At 35.1% G+C, this 22868-nt stretch overlaps 2 protein-coding genes across 4 annotated transcripts; both read left to right on the plus strand.

The window, feature by feature from the left end:
* Window positions 1-54: 54 nt before the first annotated feature.
* Window positions 55-13139, plus strand: LOC117326045 (ubiquitin-conjugating enzyme E2 U-like). The gene is given in 11 exon segments (XM_033882634.1): window positions 55-241; window positions 946-1013; window positions 1789-1873; window positions 2110-2202; window positions 3432-3463; window positions 3465-3530; window positions 6702-6828; window positions 7299-7484; window positions 9729-9825; window positions 10737-10858; window positions 11557-13139. Coding segments are annotated over 10 exon segments (990 nt in total). The 5' UTR covers window positions 55-241; window positions 946-947; the 3' UTR covers window positions 11673-13139.
* A 3947-nt stretch (window positions 13140-17086) lies between these two features.
* Window positions 17087-22807, plus strand: LOC117326046. 3 transcript variants are annotated; one of them, XM_033882635.1, is made up of 5 exons: window positions 17087-17336; window positions 18424-18589; window positions 19147-19341; window positions 20039-20121; window positions 21316-22807. In XM_033882635.1, the coding sequence occupies exons 2-5, from the start codon at window positions 18439-18441 to the stop codon at window positions 21352-21354; spliced, it is 468 nt and encodes a 155-aa protein (XP_033738526.1). In that variant the 5' UTR covers window positions 17087-17336; window positions 18424-18438; the 3' UTR covers window positions 21355-22807. The 3 variants fall into 3 exon arrangements, with proteins under 3 accessions (XP_033738526.1, XP_033738528.1, XP_033738527.1); XM_033882637.1 differs by lacking the exon at window positions 17087-17336 and adding an exon at window positions 17450-17468; XM_033882636.1 differs by lacking the exon at window positions 17087-17336 and having other exon boundaries at window positions 18191-18589.
* The last annotated feature ends 61 nt before the right edge of the window (window positions 22808-22868 follow it).

Here is a 22868-nt window from a genome sequence, read left to right on the forward strand (position 1 = left end):
TCTTCGTGAGTGTTTTGTTAAAAATAATTACCGGATGCGGAAGTTGTTGTAAAATGCATGCGCACTGTGTCGTCGCGAAGAGAAACAAATGGCGGTCGAGAACTGTCAAAGAAGGCTACTTTCCAGTGTTAACTAATATACACTGTTCTATCATTCTTGGGATTAAGACAAAACTTGGAAAGGCATTTCTTTAATCAGAAGAAACGCACAGCTCTCCGTGACAGAATTTCATAAAGTGACAGTAAGTCCGCTGCATTTTTAGATTCCATTTTCAGATAGTTGTTATATCCATCGGCAGGTGCTTGCATACAGTGTACCTTAGAAATATGTCATTGGATAGTGTACGACAAGTTTATTTTGTCGTCTATATTATGAAACTGAAAACTTCGGTAAGTTTCTGCAGCCCAGAATGACTTCACTAACTGGAGCAGTAGGAGCAACTGCAAATATGACTAAGAATTTGACAATGCACATGGGAAAGTCTAGTCTTATATTAAAAAGAAAGAAAGAATAGCCAAAATACCAATATATAAAGATTTTATCTATCAGTATTTCTGGATTAAAAAAAAAATAGGACTAGACATGCCCCTGTGGTCAAAGAGATGTACATATACCCCATTCTATTGTGGCAGGTTTGCTATCACGTGGCTGGAAAATGCATGAGAGATGTTTGTTTATTTCATTTGTAGACAAGTGGTTAAGCTTTGTTCAACAATTATTGATATAATCATTAAACACACTAGCAAGAAAAAACCTAGGTTCGATGGTTCTAAGCCAGTAGATTTGGTCTGTGGGCAAGTAAATATTAGTGACTACTTGCCCGATTGGCAAGTGCAAAACTTCTCATAATTTTTACCTCCAACTTAAATACAAATAAAAAGCAATTCAACTTTAAATAAAAAAGAATACAAACAATGATTCGGACTTATTCATTTATTATTTCAGACATGTATTCAAGAGCACATTTGTTAATTGAACGAGAATATGAAAAACTCAATGAAGCTCCACCTTGGGTAAGTATTAAACCTGTAACATATATTGATAAGTACCTGTAACAAAATCAAATTTATTTTTGTGATGTGTTGTGACTGTTGCCTGCTAGGGGCACATAATTGTAGCAAATATAAAAATTCCAGTGCTGCAGATGATCATTTACGAAATTTACAAGTAACATTTTTTACATAGAATATAATGTTTATTGAAAAACTATTAATCGGAAATTTTTGTTTTGTTTAGTTTTTCATTTCTGTGTGAATTTTTCATAAGCCAAGTGTTGATGAATATTCATATTCATAGACATTCTTAAAGACAATAACAATGACAAATAATATGACCAATGAAATGAAATTAAGAATTGATGACCTGTTAATTTAATGACCATTTCAGAATATCAAAAATAGTCCAGTATTTATTATGCCTTTCATAATGTCAAATAATATTTTCATATACTATCATAATTGTTATTTCTACCTGGAGTTTACAACAACAAATGCCTGTTTAGAAAATATAGCTCTATGTTTCATTAAAAAAATAATTCAGCTATAAAACATGTAAAAAAAATATAACTGACTGTAACGGTTGTATTTTGCAATAGTTCATATTATTTCATGGTTCAATAAAAGTTTGAAACAAGAAAGATATATAAATTTTTTCTGCAATAAATGGGCCATTAGTTACTAGATGAAATTTTCAATGTGTCTATTTTTTTGCAATTTTTTAATCTCTTCTATAATATTGTTTTATTTATACTTGGTATTATAAAGATAAAATATTTTGTTGCCTTTGCAGGGAATAGAAGCACGACCACTGAAAGATGACAACATATTTGAATGGGCAGCCAAAATCAAAGGTCTCAAGAATACCTTATGGCAAGGTTAGTACTTTTAACGTATAGATGATGTATTAGGTATTGAAAGTTACAAATATTAATATGAAGTTTCATGATAACCTGTACTACATGTACCTTGATAGTACAAATTTATTACCATGTATCATCATGCAAATTTCTTCATTAACATAATTGTTTGATATGCAATTTTTTTTATTGAAAATGTTATTAAGATTTTGTGTTTTTATTTTGAGTTAACATGTATATTTTCTTTGCATTAGGTGGTATATTCCGTGTATATGTGAAATTTGATGAGCACTTTAGTCAAAAGCCACCAGAAATCTGTTTCCACACCATTCCCTTCCATCCTAATGGTAAGTCAAGGTGATTAGATGATTATCATTTTAATTTAAATACCATTAGACATAACATTCCATCTTGGGGTGGGCTTATTAAAGAACAATGAAATAGTATCTTTTAACATTTTTAAAATTTGATGTACAGTTGACATAGATGGGCTTATTACCAGGCATTGGATTATAAATATGATGTACTGAGAAGGTGCTATGATAGCTCAGTTGGTTAGAACGCCAGCTACATAACCTTAGGTAAAGGGCCGAGGTTTGACACTCTCTAAATGTGTCGGGTTGTGTTTCTCGGGAAGCTGAGAAACATACCAGTCTGTGCTGTCATGGTTGTGGCCTTGGGCAAGACACTTCCTAATTTCTCTGGATGACAGACAATGGGCCTCCTGTATTTTGTTCACTGAGTTGTCACCAACTACTACAAGGAGACCCAACCTCAAAATGACCCTGGCTGCTCACAGTGAATTATCCAACAAACAAACAAAAGCACTGAAAAGATTTCAACTTCAACAACTAAAGGGGAATTATGTGAAATACTGTTGTTGTCTATGATTACCAAATATCTAAGAAACTGCATGGCATAATAAAATGTCTTTACATGGTGGTACATTTCCTTAATGTTTGATTTTGAAAGTGAGCTTTTTTGTCCCACCATGTAAAGAGTTATTGCTCTTTGTCCATACCAAAGGTTTCCAAAAGATTTAACATTAGTATGAATTTGCCAGATTTCGTTGTACTTGTATGTATCTTCAGACATTTACAAATCATTGGTATAGTTAAGATAACTTAAATTAACCATGCTCTGGTGGCTTTATCAGTTGGTCGGTACAGGAGTGAAGATCTCTCACAATATCTTAGTGTCACAAAGTTGTTACATAGAAATTTGTAAAAGAGGATTGTAGAAATGAAATTAAACCAATGTTCCACTTGCTTCATCATTAGATCAATGGAGTACAGATCACTCTCAATATCTTGTCATCAAAGTAGTTACAAAGAAAAGTGTAAAAGAGGATTGTAGAAGTTAGTAAACATCAGTCTGTCTGATACAGACGTCAGAAACACCTATCTGTTAGTCTAAAATACTCTTGAATGTTTGCTAACATGCATGTAAACTCTATATAAATTCATATATGTATATAAAACAAAATGTGCTTCTTGTTTTCATGATATTTAAGATCATAATCTGGTTTTTGTCTGATGGAGAGAATTTTTTATTTACTAAAATGTCACTTTTTCAGTGGACATGATCACGGGTCGACCTTGTATAGATTTTCCTCGATGATCATTCCAAGTGGAAGGAGTCTTACAGTTTATCTTTCATCCTCATCACCATACAGGTAAAAACCCACAACTTCCTCATCACAATACAGGTAAAAACACTCACCTTCCTCATCACCATACAGGTAAAAAACAGTCACCTTCCTCATCACCATACAGGTAAAAACCCACACCTTAATCATCACCATACAGGTAAAAACCCTCAACTTCCTCATCACCATACAGGTAAAACCCACACCTTCCTCATCACCATACAGGTAAAAACCCACACCTTCCTCATCTCCATACAGGTAAAAACCTACACCTTCCTCATCACTATACAGGTAAACATAAAAACCTACACCTTTCTCATCACCATACAGGTAAAAACCTACACCTTCCCCATCAACATACAGGTAAAACCCACACCTTCCTCATCACCATACAGGTAAAAACCCACACCTTCATCATCACCATACAGGTAAAAACCCACACCTTCCTCATCACCATACAGGTAAAAATAAAAACCTACACCTTTCTCATCACCATACAGGTAAAAACCCACACCATCCTCATCCTCATTACCATACAGGTAAAAACCCACACCTTCCTCATCACCATACAGGTAAAAACCCACACCTTCCTCATCACCATACAGGTAAAAACCCACACCTTCATCATCACCATACAGGTAAAAACCCACACCTTCATCATCACCATACAGGTAAAAACCCACACCTTCATCATCACCATACAGGTAAAAACCCACACCTTCCTCATCACCATACAGGTAAAAACCTACACCTTTCTCATCACCATACAGATAAAAACCCACACCTTCCTCATCACCATACAGGTAAAAACCCACACCTTCCTCATCACCATACAGGTAAAAACCCACACCTTCATCATCACCATACAGGTAAAAACCCACACCTTCCTCATCACCATACGGGTAAAAACCTACACCTTTCTCATCACCATACAGATAAAAACCCACACCATCCTCATCACCATACAGGTAAAAACCCACACCTTCCTCATCACCATCCAAGTAAAAACCTACACCTTCCCCATCAACATACAGGTAAAACCCCACCCCTTTCTCATCACCATACAGGTATAAAATCTCGTCTTTTTCATCATACACTACATACAGGTACAATTTTCGTTTTCCTTGACATCCCCATACAGGTACGAATTCTGACCTTATCACTGCAAAAATATAAAATCTCATCACTATAAAGATGTATTTGATTCTCAATTTTCTCATCACCAAACAGGTACAAATTCTCTCCTTCCTCATCAACATACAGGTACAAATTTTCACTTTTCTCATCACCATACAGGTACAATTTCTCACCTTTCTCATCACCAGACAGGTACAAATTCTCACTTTTCTCATCTCCATACAGGTACAAATTCTAACCTTACTCATCACAGTAAAGATATCAATTCTCACCTTGAATTTTCTTTTCTCATCACCATACAGGTACAATTTCTCACCTTTCTCATCACCATACAGGTACAAATTCTCACTTTTCTCATCTCCATACAGGTACAAATTCTGACCTTACTCATCACAGTAAAGATATCAATTCTCACCTTGAATTTTCTTTTCACATCACCATACAGGTACAATTTCTCACCTTTCTAATCACCATACAGGTACAAATTCTCACTTTTCTCATCTCCATACAGGTACAAATTCTGACCTTACACATCACAGTAAAGATATCAATTCTCACCTTGAATTTTCTTTTCACATCACCATACAGGTACAATTTCTCACCTTTCTCATCACCATACAGGTACAAATTCTCACTTTTCTTATCTCCATACAGGTACAAATTCTGACATACAGTTACAAATTCTCATATTCCTCATCACAATAAGATTGTTAATACCTTATAGCATAATTGAAGGCAGATTTATTTAATATAAAATTCAGAAACCAAAAAAAATGGTCAGAAACGTTAGAAGCTGACCAGCTTTAGAACAGGGAGTACTAATGAATTATTAAGAAAATCAGAGGACAAACATTTACTTACTGCAAATGAAAAATAACTTACCAGTTTTGGTATACAAACATATGTCATTAGTGGGTAATTACTGCTGTATTGTCCTGTTATTTACAGTGTTTACAGACACATTATAAATACCAGGATTAGTCCCATACTGTTGGGCGGTCAGTGCTATTGTTGTGTTTATTTAGTTATACCTGTCAGTTTTTACCTGTTCTATACCTGTAATCAAGACTGGGCACCACATGTACTGATTTGTTTAGTGTTGATACTGAGGGACTAGGAGCAGGGTCATATATCATATCAAAGTGGTATTTACATATACTTACTGTACATATTTTCGAGAAAAAAAAGTTAGCTGAACAAAATGTCACATTCAAATTCATTTAGTTCATCTTCCACAGTTTACTATCAGGTAAGATGAGTCATTTACAGTTAATATTACAGTACTGAATGCCACAGGGACTTGGCACAATTCCTGCCCTTATCCATCTTCCATATACAGTATATATGTACAATATGTATCATGGGTTGGGAATCCGTGCCAAGCCCCTGTGTTGTTTTCCAGTAGTTTGTATTCTAACGTAAACCTCCTATATTTATATTTCTGAAAAGCTTATTACACCAAATAATGCTATTATCTGATATTCAACAATTGTGAACAGTTACAAAATCATAGTTTATATTATTTTTGTACACGCATTTCATAAAAAAATTGGTTTCAGTAGTTCACAGAAATTGTGTAGTTCTATATCTCGACCTGTTTTGCCAATATCTTCATTACCATTAAAAAGTAAAATTCTAAAGATATAGTTAGGATCTCATTTTTGCAACTACCCGGTACATTGTAAAATCTATCGTATGTTCAATAAGTAGAGACTGTTTTTCTAGGTAATAAGCAAGCAAGACAGATCAGTTGTTAGAGGGAGAATGGGGTCATTTTTCTCATTTTGTTCCATACAATGAACCTGTGTAATCTGACATCCTGTTGGACAGACTAGAGAGGGTGTCAAAATACACAGTTTATACTTTATGGTTTTCATCATTATGATTGGATTAGATCATTATGTTGTATTCGACAGCATTTGATTAGACATGCTGTTAGAATACACAGATTTATTTCAACATAAGAAATGGGAGTGCTGGTTAGACAAGGATGTCAGAATATTAAGGTGTTTTATTAGCAAGGTTTCATTACGTTATTTAATTTAATTTTTTTTTATTTAGAATCTATTAGCAAACCCCAATCTTATAAAACCGGTGAACCCAGAGGCAGCGGAGATGATCATGCACTCTCCCCATGCCTACAAACAGATGGTACTCGACTGTGTGGCCTCCAGTCAGAGAGTAGATGGTACGTACCTCCTACAGCAAATGCATTTATTTTGGCACACTCAAAACTTTGGTGCACAACTGAATTTAACTAGATTAGCAAGATGATGAATTAGACACTTGTAGTACTTGTAGAAATGATTTACAGAAACTACAACTTGCGTAATCGTAATTTAGTGGAAGGCTTTCAGCACAAAAAGTGCCTATGTTTGACATTTCCTAAACGTTCACCAGCAAAGAACAACAAGTACATTTTGTTGTTACTTACATGGCAATCAGGCCACACATGTCATAATATGCTAATTGTAACCTAATATATCTTTTTTCAATGGTTAAATACATGTATGAAAGACTTTCTGATTGGTTGATTTTGAACCTTTAAGGTGGTACATGTGAATGTAATTCAAAAAAAAAAAAATGTAAAGATAATTTTGAAGGAAGTTAAACAACTACATGTATCTGTATCAATGATGATATTTTTGTGCTGTATAGCTGGTGTGACATCCCACCATGACATGGAGTCGAGGGTGAGGTTTACCACCCCGGAGAAGATACCCTCAAGACAGCCCACACAGCGGACAGCGGGTGCCCGGATATCTCGTCTTTCCTTCGATGATTACCATACAACTTGGTGTGGCATAGCTACATCGAAATCTACTCCAGAAATGAAAAATCCACGTAAGTTCTGAATTAATTTATAGTTATTCTTAGTACACTATGACAGCTTGTGGAATTCATAAATTTAGGAAGAAATTTAGTGAAAACTGCATATTGATAATGATTTGTCAAAACACATTTAATTTAATTATCATTTTAAGAGAGGAAAAAAATATCACAACACCACTTGCAGAAATAGAAATCTAAGCTGGATTTTTAGATAATAGATAATATGAATTTTATTACCAGTGCTGGACCTTTTGATTCTCTATACCGGACTCCAAGATATGATTATTACAATAAATAAAATCAATAAATTGTGACAACAGTTACAATTCCTATATAATTTCATACTTATAGTTATATAAAAGTTCATGCTTTTCCCAATGATTTTCTAGTCTGTTTTTGAAAGAATTTACTGTTGGTGCTAGGACAACATGTTCTGGGAGATCGTTCCATATTCTAACAACGCGCATACGGAAAAAGTGTTTCCTTATATCTAGCCGAGAATGCTGCGGATATAACTTCTTATCATGTCCTCTTGTTCCGTGTCTTTGAACCTCGTCGCTACAGAGCTTGAGAAAGTCCGCAGCTTTGATATCACTGATATTGCTAGTCAATTTGTAGAATTCTATCATATCGCCCCCTCATCCGTCTGAAAGCGAGTGTGTGTAATTTGAGCCTTTTCAGTCTATCGGAATAGGACATGTCCTTTAAATCCAGGTAACTGTTTGGTTGCCCTCCGTTGTACAGTTTCAATCATATCAATGTGTTTAACTTTATATGGGTGCCATACAGCATTTCCATATTCGAGATGGACTCTAACTAGAGTCTTGTACAGCAACGGGAAGTTGGATTCATTTAGAAAATTAAAAGACCGTCTTATTAATCCAAACATAGAATTTGCTTTCTTAACTTGGGTACTTATATGTTCATCGAAAGATAGAGATTGATCTATAATTACTCCCAAATCCTTTTCCTTGTCCACTTCCTGTAATTCTACATCTTTTAGATAATATTTTCATTCACCCTTATGCCTACCTATGCGCATCGATTTGCATTTTTGGGGGTGAAATTGAACCAACCATTTATCACTCCAAGAGTGTCCCAAACCTCATTCTGAACAATACATTTTAAATGCTTATTTATTAAAATGGTAAAGAAAAAAAAAAAAAAGAAGAAGAAAATTGCCCTAATGAGATTTGAACACTTGGCATATTAAGATTTACAAGAGACACCCCCGCAGAGTACTAAACTTTGGTTGAGATATTTTTAGCATATCGGTACATATAGTATACACTAAAATCTAAGGGTGTTATGAAATCTGCCAAATATCCAGGCAAATAATATCACAATTAAATTTAACACAGTTACCGAGTATTCAAGATGATTAAGGAAATATCAAACTCAGATTAAATACCAATCTTGGATGAGAAGAAGCTTAAGAGATATATTTCAAAATTGAGCTAATGCTGGAAGACATTGAACCTTTTATTAAAACTCCTCTTAAAGTATCAGGTATGTCTTGCTGTTGTGGAGATCTGCTTGGATATAAAAGCACATGGAATTATTGTAGGAAAAGACTTTGGATCTTTATAAGGTTTAGATGGCAAGTTTATATATACATGTAACAACAGTTGATGATAGGTTTGTATTCTCATAATCATTGGAATTTACTGCAATATAAAGTCGTCGTATCAGGATTTGTATCATAATTACGGAAAATTATCTCTATTTTCTCAAATTATCAGATGACTAATATACCTTCTAGTTAAGTGGGCAGAATTATCACATTTAGAGAATTGTATATACACAATGTATTTATGTGTGAAAGTAAACAACGTCAACTATCTTTGTTTGTTAACATTTAAACAAGCAGAACAAAGATTTGAAATTCTAGATCAAAATCATATTCATGGTGGATGTACAAGATTGTTAAAAAATTTGAAAGACAATTGATTTTGAACAAATGGAATGATATGAAAAACCCCAAAGGTATCATATATTATGCAAATGGGTAATACTTGGGGTGGTCATATATGCCATATAGTGTTATCCATGTCTGTTCCATTGCGCTTCATCCCATCCTGTCCCAATGCAATGTAACTAGCTAATTTCAGGATCTGCTAATGTGATCCTCACCAAACTTAGTTTCATGGTGTCAGGTAGCAGTGAGGGTATCTATGTCTTACAGACATTTTCTGTTTTATAATGTTTTACAGTATAATTCTATGCACGTTTATTTGAGAACATTTATTCTGACAGTGCTGGAATCTATCAAGGATCAACCCTTGCTCCAGAAAGCTCACTTAGGTCTACCACAGGAAGAAATCGAGGAGCAAATGAAACGGCAGATAGAGGAGTAAGTCTTAATGTATTATTTAAGGTTCTCTGTAATATGTTTATCCTGTACTTATCTGGTAATAAGCCAATGTCTGATAATAAGCCCATGTCTGGTAATAAGCCCTTGTCTGGTAATAAGCTCATGTCAGGTTATAAGCCCATGTCTGGTAATAAGCCCATGTCTGTTAATAAGCCCATATCTGGCAATAAGCCCATAAATGGTAATAAGTCTATGTCTGGTAATAAGACCATGTCTGGTAATAAGCTCATGTCTAGTAATAAACCCATGTCTGGTAATACGCCCATGTTTGGTAATAAGCTCATGTCAGGTTATAAGCCCATATCTGGTTATAAGCTCATGTCAGGTTATAAGCCCATGTCTGGTAATAAGCCCATGCATATCTGGTAATAAGACCATGTCTGGTAATAAGCCCATGTCTGGTAATAAGTCAACATCTTGTAATAAGCCTGTTTCTGGTAATAAGCCCACCTATATATCTTGCAATTTAGTTTAAATGCAATTTCCTTGTCCTGTAAGAAGTCTACCCACATATTTATCAGTTTACTAGAAATTCCAATCCATGTAGTCTCATTGTCCAGTAATAAGCTTACTCCTACTTTGAGACTGAGATTATGCATCGACTTCCTGGGCTTATTTCAGGATAAATATGGTACTGTACAAAGCTACAAAGAAGTTTATGGATGTCCTTAACACCTGATATACATTGTGTATAGTTTCTAAACTTAGAAAAATGCTAAAATTATAGAAAAAAATAACTGAAAATTGCCAATTACCATTACAGTATTTATTTTGTGCATTTTGTTTTCATTCAAGATCCTTACTTTCACATGAAACTTGCTCTTGTTTCACTAGTCTGTATCCGGGTAGTTTTTTATTTAGTGTATTTAATGCTATTTATATATTTATAGACATGATGACTTAATGTATGGAAAGTTCACTGACAAACCAGTGGCTGAAGATGAGAAAGCAGCCAAGATGGCTAAACTTAACAGAATGAGAAAAATTTATCTTCCACCTAGAATATCCCCAAGTAAGTATTCCTCTCTACTTGTACGTATCAGTAAAAACGTTTAGAGGGCTTCCTGGAATTCAAGTGAATTTGCTTAAAGACCTTTTTCATTTAGAAACTGATTGTAATTTCTCTGTTATTGAGAGATTATCAAAATTATCGGTTCATGTTACATCTTTCAGCTGTCTGTTTCATTTGTTTTTAGAAATACAAATGTACATGACTTTTCATAATTTTATTTTTGAGAATATGATCTACCTTTCTCCATTTTGCTTAGAAAATATTTGACCTTCTAGGTTCTGTTGAGAGAGTATTGTAAAATCTTTATGTTTAATATGGAGCTTAAATTTTGTAAATTTTGAAGAAAAACAATCATTGATGATACTCACGGTTGGACCAGTTGGACTGGTGTTGTTCGTTTATGAAATAAAGACGGACCTGGTGACTTTATATTGTTTTCAGACGAGCCTTGACAAAGACTTCCAAGGCCTGTATTAACATTTGTAGGTCCGTTACGATATACGTTTGAAATATTACAATTAAAAACCGACGAACCGGTTATGTATGCATAAACGAAGTAATCACTGAATCAACAAAAATAACAGCCCCCCCCCCCCCCCACCCCCCCCCCCACCATCTCCCCCAATCTCAACCCGCCTCCCCATCCCCACCACCACCACCACCACCAGCAACACCATAATCTTTCATCATTGTTTCAGCTCCTTCAGCTGTTCCACCTCCCAGTACGGGGAAGAAAGACGAACCGTTGGATGACGAGGTGGAGGACTTACTAGCCTGGTCATCTAAACTAGACGCCACCACAGTGGACACATGATGTTAACAATCTGTAGTTCTGTAAATCACATACCGGTATATGTTTGACCTGATGCACCAGATAATCCAGTTCTTATGTGAACCCAACACAAGCTGTTTTATATCATTGTAAATCTGTTCCTTCTCGTAACTGTTCTTCATAGCAATATTTGCCAATATGGTTAGCAAGGAAAGACATTGAGGGCTCTAATTGTGCAGGGCAACTGTGACATCCCAACAAAAAATATGCAAAAATTTTCAAAATGTATATTGATATTGATTGATATATGTACATGTATTCTCTGTGTGGTGAAGTGTATTCACCATGTAGTGGTATCATGTATTTTAGGACGATAAGTCATGCTTGATAATAAGCCTGACGATATCTATTGTTATTTCACTGTCTAGCTGAACTAAGTTTACCCCCTAACCTCGATAAAGCTATTGTTGGCACCCTGGGCTTATTTCAAGGTATATACAGTTTATCTGCGTGGTCATATAAGTGCAGTGATATTTGTTTTATTATCACAGACATACTCAACACTTTACATATCACCAATGGGGTGGATTGGCTTTGGTTTATGGTCATGGAAGTATAACACACGGAGAGTGTGTTGTACATTGCTGTGGATTGTTATGGTGTTAGTTTATGGTGACCAAGCTATGTTAAAATATCAACTGAATTCCTTTCCAATTTCCAATATTAAAATTTAAACAAAAAAGTGATATTGAATAAATAAACAGAAGACAATTTGAACATGAAAGAGGCGGATTTCCAGATATTTTATGATTTTTTGCTGCAATGTTATATTAATTAACATTACAAATGACCCTCAAATGTATTATAATCTTTAAACAAATTATTTTCATTACCCAGGGATCATGACATTTTGCAAAAAAACTAGTTTAGATAAAGACCTGTCAAATTTGTTCTGATGAACGACATTGATGCAATTTTAAAGTTGCAGGGGTCAGATGTGTTAAAATATTAAATTACTTGTTCCTGAATATCAAAACTGATCTGGGGTTTGTATTTGGCAAGTACCAATTACTGAAAAGGAAAGGTATTAAATTGGGGTTGAAGTCTGCACTGTTCAAACTGCAGAACAGGTGAGCTATGCAGGCCCATTGGGCCCTTTTTACAATAATACTGCAGTTTCTAAAACTGCTGTTCTTCTCTAGACTGTTTTCTAAATCAGTTGTCAAAGATATATCTATTTCTTAGAATGAATGTTACTCAAAATGTTTGGGAAAATATGTATGTAAGTATTTTTGGAAGAACAAATGATTGAATGAAGATTTATGAAATATTTGAAGGAGATAATATATTTGTGATAATGAAAAGCTGCGTGACAGAAAAAAAAGGTTTTGATGTGCGTGAGATTGTAATCGAAATAAAAATTACTATTTGAAGTTTATTTTTATGAATATTTTTAGATTATTTTGTTCCGTCATTATAAATACATGTACATGTACAATAAAATGTTCACACTAATATTGTTTTCCTAGTTTCTCTCTAAATAAGACTTGTCTGCACAAGTGTCATTATCGGCATCCATGCATACATACGTGTATATCATTTAGAAATAATGGTGATACAATGATGTGCATTTAATAATGCAAAATATGAACATGTAGAAAACTGTATTTATTGTCAAAGGCACAAAGTTGTAACAGGAGAGGGAAAATTCAACAAGTATAGCCTAGCATTCGAACCAAGACCCTCAAACTGTAGATGGGTACTCTAATGTAATTTGAGCTACCTCGGGCCACTGTCTTACAGCCCAGTTCTGCTGCAATACAACAAAACAGTATCAAAGTGGGTGACATTGACAGTTATTGTGAAAATAAGTTAATACCTTACAATAAGATAGGTGGTTATTTTCACAATTTTCAGTTTACTTACAAATGATACAATGGCATGAAATGCCACTGAGCTAACAGGGCTCAAAATGGATATTTTTACCAGGTGGCCTGTTTGGCTACCAAGTCATAAAATCTAGGCGCCAATTGGAAAGGTTAATCTTTAGATTCTTTAGATCAGTACAACATCTCTCTGTAACATTTTCGATTGTGAACGTCATTTTAGCATTGACTGCAACCTTTGAAAGATTAACCAAATCACAATTTGCACATTTTTTTTAGTGGCCAAGCAGGCAGCTTAATTATAGGTTAACTGGTCACCAATGGTGAATTTAAGGTGCCATGGCCACTAAAATAGGCACCACTTTTGAGTCCTGGCTAACAGTAGTATGCTTAGTCATAGGGTCCATTGTTGTTTGTCACTTTTACACTACTGGAAACATGGGGACTGATATTTGGCTAGTTGGTACCTGGGATGGAATGCTTAAACTTTCTTCATTTGGATGACCTTGACCTACAAAATGTACGTTCAAGGTCACAATGGTCAAATATGTTAAAAAGCAGTCAAGAATCTCCTCCAGTTTAAAAAAAGTAATCATTTGTGATGGGATGCAATATAGTGTTTCCCTTATGATGTCACATGAGTCAAATATGTTAAAAACTTAAGCATCCTTTTAGTTCATGGTATTTTTAGGCATTTACCTGGAATGATTAAGGGTGCTTTTAAGTTTCCAGATAATAATGAATTACCTTGACATTGAACTAAATGAAAATTAGAAATAATGTTGGTGTCATACATCATGAATAAATGAATAGTTTGATTTCGATCATATGATGTTTGCCCGTTGAAAGTTGATTGAGAAGGATTTGTGAAAAACAAACATAAAAGATTTTTGCGAAATTTGTACTCCCAAAATATATACAATTTAATTTTAAAGCATTTTTTCTGAGAAAAACAATCAATTTGAAAACTTCTTACCTCAATATTACATAGTACCACTTTGTCAGAATGCATGAAATTAGGATTGCAGCACTGCTACATTAGAATTCAACAGAGTGTCTTAAAAAGCAGTATAGCTAGAAAACTTTGACCTATTTTACATTAATTAGTCCCAAGCATAGTGACTTGCACTGAATTTCCCAATATCAGTTCCTAATAAGCACATACCGGGTATACAACCTAGCTATATCTCAGAGTGATATAAATGGTAGAAATTAAGCATTTGCAGAACAGTTTTTGAAATAGCACAGTCCACAAAAAAAAAAAACAGTTGCAAAAAACAAACTTTAACCTTTATATTGCAGTGTTAGAGGGATTGACGGATACTGGTTGATCAGGATAAAACAGTATATGTCCCAGAATTAAGTCGTATGGCTGTATAGCTTTATTTTCTTATTTTTTAGCCCACCATCTGATGATGGTGGGCTATTCAAATCGCCCTGCGTCCGTGGTCCGTCGTCCGTCCGTCCGTCCGTAAACAATTCTTGTTATCACTATTTCTCAGAAAGTACTGAAGGGATCTTTCTCAAATTTCATATGTAGGTTCCCCTTGGTCCCTAGTTATGCATATTGCGTTTTGAGACCAATCGAAAAACAACATGGCCGACAGGCAGCCATCTTGGATTTTGACTGTTGAAGTTTGTTATCGCTATTTCTGAGAAAGTACTGGAGGGATCTTTCTCAAATTTCATATGAAGGTTCCCCTTGGTGCCTAGTTATGCATATTGCATTTTGAGACCAATCGGATAACAACATGGCCGACAGGCAGCCATCTTGGATTTTGACAATTGAAGTTTGTTATCGCTATTTCTGAGAAAGTACTGAAGGGATCTTTCTCAAATTTCATATGTAGGTTTCCCTTGGTGCCTAGTTATGCATATTGCGATTTGAGACTAATCGGAAAACAATATGGCCGACAGGCAGCCATCTTGGATTTTAACAGTTGAAGTTTGTTATCGCTATTTCTGAGAAAGTACTGAATGGATCTTTCTCAAATTTCATATGAAGGTTCCCCTTGGTGCGTAGTTATGCATATTGCATTTTGAGACCAATCGGATAACAACATGGCCGACAGGCAGCCATCTTGGATTTTGACAATTGAAGTTTGTTATCGCTATTTCTGAGAAAGTACTGAAGGGATCTTTCTCAAATTTCATATGTAGGCTCCCCTTGGTGCCTAGTTATGCATATTGCGATTTGAGACTAATCGGAAAACAATATGGCCGACAGGCAGCCATCTTGGATTTTGACAATTGAAGTTTGTTATCGCTATTTCTGAGAAAGTACTGAAGGGATCTTTCTCAAATTTCATATGTAGGCTCCCCTTGGTGCCTAGTTATGCATATTGCGATTTGAGACCAATCTGAAAACAACATGGCCGACAGGCAGCCATCTTGGATTTTGACAGTTGAAGTTTGTTATCGCTATTTCTGAGAAAGTACTGAATGGATCTTTCTCAAATTTCATATGTAGGTTTCCTTTGGTGCCTAGTTATGCATATTGTGTTTTGAGACCGATCTGAAAACAACATGGCCGACAGGCAGCCATCTTGGATTTTGACAATTGAAGTTTGTTATCACTATTTCTGAGAAAGTATTTAAGGGATCTTTCTCAAATTGCATATGTAAGTTTCCCTTGGTGCCTAGTTATGCATATTGCGTTTTGAGACCAATCTGAAAACAACATGGCCGACAGGCAGCCATCTTGGATTTTGACAGTTGAAGTTTGTTATCGCTATTTCTGAGAAAGTGCTGAAGGGATCTTTCTCAAATTTCATATGTAGGTTCCCCTTGGTCCCTTGTATTGCATTTTTGGACCAGTCTGTCCTGAAAACAACCTGACAAACAAACAGCCATTATCGTTAAATCTCAAATTTCTTATATAGCTAGGATTCCCTTGTTTAAAAAGTACTGGAGGGATGTCTCAATTTGCACAGATTAGAGTAAAATGAAGGGAAAAGTAGAGAAAAGATCAATCTGACATGGAACCTATGTAGATCATTCAATGGTGGGCGCCAAGATCCCTCTGGGATCTCTTGTTTTTATGTAGCATCACACTGGACTAGGCTAACACCAGCTAGCTTGCTCAAATGATTTTATAAGATCATCTGCTGTCCAGAGTTCAGAGGTTCCGGGTTCGAGTCCCAGTCTGTTATATTTTCCATTACATTGGTACCCAACTGAAATATGAAAAAATGGTGATAAACATGCATGTATAATGACTAGCTGTTTGTGCCTATGAGGTTGAGGACTTTATTGAGGACTTTATATTAAGGGGGGACGTAAAACGCAGACCTACATATTAATGGTGAAAGTGTCTAAATTCTCCTCTGTGTTATATAATTACATATACATGTATATATAATTTTCTGAAGATTCATTGACACGGAGTAATACGTTTGCCGTTTGGTCAGACTCTTATCGCCATCACTCGATACATCTCGGTCGATTCCGTAAACGTACAGGAATTCGTCGAGGTTAACCGAATTTATCGCCGTGTGAGCGATACAGGCACTCTATGCCTTTTGTTTCAAGGAAAACGAAAGTAGCAAATAACCGGGAATGGCTCTAAATTATACGTTTCTAATGTATATATATATTTTATCCACAAGATCTATAGAATGTGAGATTATTACAAGCGAACAATTGTAATGCATCGATTCTAGTCGTAATTTAGGAATTTAAAACCCGTCTGTCTAAAAATAGACAACGTTACGACCTACTTTTGTTGTAAATAATGGTGGGAAACTCGCGCACAATCACAACAGTTCACGGACATTCACCAATAACAAGGACACACAACGATATAGCGAGAGTCTTTGTGGTAAGTAGAATGAGGGGACATCTTGTTATGGATTTAATATCAGACATACTCGGGGAATTGTTATTAATTCGACTGTAAACAGACGAACAATGACATCGTGCTGGTCCTGCTCAGGTAGATTGTTGTTTACAGGTGAGGCCTACAGTATGTTAGGCAGTACTTTGTCCTGGCGTACATCCTTGAACCTTACGGTCTAATATAAATAAACTGAATTTTAAACTTTATGATTTATGTGAAATATGTTGGCATTTTTGAAATGCTGATGCATATAAGATATTTTTCTTGTGTGTTAATGGGTCAAATCTATTTTTGAAAAGTCTGTACACAGGCGTCTGCGTCCGGTTAATGGTTAAGATAAAATAATATTGCTACTATATATACTAGTAGCAATATTATTTTATCTTAACCATTAACCGGACGCAGACGCCTGTGGTCTGTAGGTCTATTTATCATTTTTCAATATAACCACCGTTCTTAATGACATCGGATGTTTATAACCAATGAAAACCCAAAATAAATCATGTGATTATTACCAGCAATATATACTCATGAATGGCCTACTGGTAAAACAATTTGAATTTTTTCATTGTATGTGAATCCTTGCAATATATTGTACATGTCACCAGGTTTATTAGGATAGATGTAGCAATAACCATATTATATGTACTGTAATACATTTATAATTTATTATTCATTAAGTGTTGACTCACATTTCACTATAATTTGTGACAGGACAACAAACTTGCATTATTGAGATAATTCAGAAACTTAAACGTACATGTATAGTACTAGTTAGAAATACAGTACAATGAAGGTCACCAATCATAAAACTGTCAGGTGCTGTACTTAAATTTCGGTGTACAGGTCTGTCAAGGTACTTGACCTACTTCACTCCAGTATGAGTATTGTTGTTAATCATCACATTCTACAAAGAAATAGATACACTTCACGGTTTGTATTGTATTGTACATACTCAGGGTTTATATCTGGTGTTGGGGCCGGAAGAAACTCGGAAAAGGTAAGCAGATACATTATGGTACCAAGGCTGTCCAGATTGTCTGATTTAACTTTTGTCTTTATTTTACAGTGAGAAGAATAGAAAATGAATACATTCCTTCCCTTAAACAATAACAACAGCAATGTCTGGCCAAATGTGATGGATGTATCACACCATAACTCTAAACGACAGAGGATGGAGGAATCGCTGGAAGAAACAAACCAGTTGACACATGGAGCTCCTCCGTGTTCATGTGGTGAGTATAGAGCTCATTTTCATTTTAAGAAACAAAATAGGTTTTATTTAATACAAATTAAATGTTTATGATCATATTGAATTATTTTGTTTAAATTAAGGCAGACACAAGTTTTTTAAATTAATGGTAGAAAGAGCACTGATTTCAAGATTTTCCCGTGAGACAACCAGATCAATTTGTTAAGTGATGAAATAACTTTCTCATATGAGTCTGATCCAATTTAAAACTAATTTAGTATTTTCTGATATATCATAATTTCAGTATTTTTGCCCCGATTTTCTGTATATTTTTTCCTGATTTTCTGAGTGACTTTTTCCTGATTTTCTGTGTATTTTTCCCTGATTTTCTGTATTTTTTTCCCCGATTTTCTGTAATTTTTCCCCTGATTTTCTGTGTATTTTTTCCTGATTTTCTGTGTGATTTTCCCCCTGATTTTCTGTATACTTGTCTTCCTTGAAGATGCAGTATCAATCATATTTATTGATAACTGATAAAATCTACAGTGAACCATATACATCTACAGATTTGATATGTTGACAATCATTGTCTACTTACAGGAAGGAAATTTTTGCCGGTGAGAAGAAACGAAACTACCTATATCACAGAATCGTGGCGGTCGACAGGGACTTCACTATTCAAGCCGTTAGCTCAGGACATATTTGTAAATTTAGTGAAGTATGAACAGTTCAGTGTGTTGGAGGGCACATTTTTTGTTGCAGACCATGCTGGAAACTACTCTAATTCTGTTACAGGTAAATAATTTTTGATAAAACATTACCTGCATGAGTTTGATAATGAAATTAGTTGATAATTATCAACTCCCTGCCACAGATTATTGATTATATTTTAAAATGCCAACCAATTCCTAACACTACTGTAGTGGAGGTTTAGAAAATTGAAAAATAAAAATATCGACTTATAGGAATATCTCAATTTTTGTGATGGATCAGAAGTCAGCATTTTAATTTTTTGATTTTAGTCTTTATTATATGAGACTTTTTGATGATCTGTCTTCAACTTTTCTTAAGATCCTATGGGACTTTTATAAGTACAGTGTATATTGTCTTGTTAAAGTTTTGGTTCCTTTTGAGATGAATTTGTCATGAAAAGTCTGCCTGAGATATTTTGATCAGAGACATTCATTAGATACAGGTCAAAGGTCACATCTATACAATTACCACATCTCTCTTTCTAAGTTACAGATCTATAGAGGTCAAAGGTCACATCTATACGATTACCACATCTCGCTTTTTAAGTAATAGATCTATAGAGGTCAAAGGTCACATCTATACAATTACCACATCTCGCTTTTGAAGTTATAGATCTATAGAGGTCAAAGGTCAAATTTGTAGAGTTATTGATTTGAGTTTCTAATTAATATATACAGGTCAGAGGTCACATTTATACAATTTGTGGTTGTTATTGACTTCATTAACTGTTTATTTACAGGTCAAGTTCTACACATGTGGAGGTACGACAAAACAAAGAAAGAGCTATTTATAGCTCAGTCGATTCTCTTCACCTGTCCACAGGTATTTATGTGCATACTTATTGTGAAACACCTGTGTGAAAAGACCACCCCTAAGATGCTACACATTTGACAGCATACACACCGCTTGTTAGATATCTAAATTAGAAATATTAGGAAAAAATAACAATATATATATTCTGGCTAGGCGATTGGGTGCCGTAGATCGTGAGTTCGAGGCCCGGTCAGGGCACGAGTCAAAAGTTGTCTTCCTTCATCATTTGTGTTGCTAAGTTATATATCTATTTATTAGCACAAATGACAATGTATTATATACACTATGTGTTGGTGATCCGAAGATATAGATTTGAATTTCCTGTCGTAGTTGTACCGAGAGAAATATAAATAGTTATATAGAAATATATATATAATTAACACCAGCAAATGAAAAAAACAATATTAAAACGACATCCTAAAAATTATCACCTGAACCCATATTGAAAGTCTTTCTGTAATAAGAGATCTCTTCATGTTTCCCAAAGTAGTGGTCCCTGACTACAGGTCTACCATTACCATTGTACAATAAACATGCAAGAAAGATTTTGTGATATTCTGAACTGGACAGTGTTGATTTTGAAAATGTGTCTTGTGTCAATAGTTGTTATATATATAGCATAAGCATTAAAAAGATATAAAAGCCTGTTTCTAAAATTGTACAGTAACGAGGATCTAACACTTGTGTTCTTTTAATATTAAGTTTGTTGAACTTGTTCATTAATTTCATATGAAATCACAAGTTTGGTTGGTTTATCTCCCTGTGAACAGCCAGGGTCATTTTGAGGCAGGGTCTTCTTGTAGTAGAAACTGGTGGCTATCTTGCTAAACAACCTATGAAAAGCCCATCGAATGCCATCGGTAGCAATTAGGGTAAAGTGTCTTGCCCAAGGACACAACCATGACAGCACAAACATGTCCATGATTTCTCAGCTTCTCGAGAAAAAAACTACCACTGGGAGGGAGCGTCGAACGACACACCTCAGATCTTCACTTAGGTTACATAGGCCAGCACTGTGACCAACTGAGATATTGCAGCCCCATGAAATCACAAACTCTTTCAATAAATTCAATATTACCTGAACAGCCGCTAGATCCTCTACCTCACTTGTCAGATAACAGTGTTCTTATTGAGATTTGACAGTTTGGTGCCTGAACATAAACAGATGATACTGTTGATTTATGGTACATTTTTTCCTTACAGGACTTGGTTGTGATACAAGCCGTGCTACATTCCATTTAGACTTCTGTACCTGATGCCCCTCTACAAGCTGGTGGAATCAGTGGCGACACAAAATAGACTGCTAATCATTTATAGGAACCTGTAGAGTTGATATCTACAGGTGCTTTGTGGTGACAAAGATGGTGCTTAGTGTTTTTGTTGATGTTGTCTGTACTGTATATGTCAGCATATGTTTGGTGGTGACAGAGATGGTGCTATACTCCACACAGGTGTACCTGGTCGTAGAGTAGACATCTATAGATGTTTGGTGGTGACAGAGATGGTGCTATACTCCACACAGGTGTACCTGGTCGTAGAGTAGACATCTATAGATGTTTGGTGGTGACAGAGATGGTGCTATACTCCCCACAGATGTACCTAGTGGTACAGTAGACATCTACAGATGTTTGGTGGTGACAGAGATGGTGCTATACTCCACACAGATGTACCTGGTTGTACAGTAGACATCTATAGATGTTTGGTGGTGACAGAGATGGTGCTATACTCCACACAGGTGTACCTGGTCGTACAGTAGACATCTACAGATGTTTGGTGGTGACAGAGATGGTGCTATACTCCACACAGATGTTCCTGGTCGTACTGTAGACATCTACAGATGTTTGGTGGTGACAGAGATGGTGCTATACTCCACACAGATGTACCTGGTCGTACTGTAGACATATATAGATGTTTGGTGGTGACAGAGATGGTGCTATACTCCACACAGGTGTACTTGAAGATTTTGTACTAGTTACAGGTTTGTGATGAGGTTGACAGGATATTATAACATATAAAACAGGATGCCAATTCTGTACTTTCAACCTTTTATAGTTGTTTAGATTAGAATAAAATATTTCACGATGTTAAAAATTTTTCGTAAGAGTAAGACATATTGTATATTAATTAAATCGCCATTCCCTCACAGACAAATTCTAAGAAAGTACATTATGTCACCACCGACATGGAATGAACTGTGCCTTTTTTGGATGTGATGAATGTTTATTTTTTCAAAGGATTATTAAATTGTTATACATGTACTTGTTGAAAGTTTATTGCAGCCCATTGGTACAGTATATGTATGTACATATAGGTAAAATATCATCATTTTTTTCACTTCATTGCCGATACATAGAGGAATATTAAATTTTGTGTATTTTGTTAATGTTTACTATATTTTTTGTAATGTCTTTTAATCTACATGGTCAGCATTAAAGCTAGCACTGGGCCTTGATGAAAGACTGTCTATCATGTTGAATCATGTTGATAGCCAGCTGTATAGATATAATAGTAGAATACCAGTACAAGTATGCTACTTCTCTTCTGTTGAAAGTTATACATAAATAGTGTAAAACACTAGGTATTCTGAGATGTATATACATAACGTAGTTACAGCAAACACATGATCTTATTGTGTGTTGGTTCAAATCTTATTCCTTATTGTCACGGAATATTTGTCAAAATCTTTACACAAACCCCCATAACGAGAGTTTCAAAAGTTTTGCATCAGCAAACAAGTAAAAGTCTTATCACCTTTT

This window comes from Pecten maximus, chromosome 4, assembly GCF_902652985.1.
Source record: "Pecten maximus chromosome 4, xPecMax1.1, whole genome shotgun sequence".
NCBI classification, from domain to species: Eukaryota; Metazoa; Mollusca; class Bivalvia; order Pectinida; family Pectinidae; genus Pecten; species Pecten maximus.

What these genes read in the sequence shown, in the direction of transcription:
- LOC117326046 (XM_033882635.1), top strand. Translation starts at nt 18,439, where the DNA reads ATGAATACATTCCTTCCCTTAAACAATAACAACAGCAATGTCTGGCCA. An exon ending in CTACTCTAATTCTGTTACAG is followed by an intron (nt 19,342 to 20,038) that starts GTAAATAATTTT and finishes GTTTATTTACAG; the next exon opens with GTCAAGTTCTACACATGTGG. An exon ending in TTCTCTTCACCTGTCCACAG is followed by an intron (nt 20,122 to 21,315) that starts GTATTTATGTGC and finishes TTTTCCTTACAG; the next exon opens with GACTTGGTTGTGATACAAGC.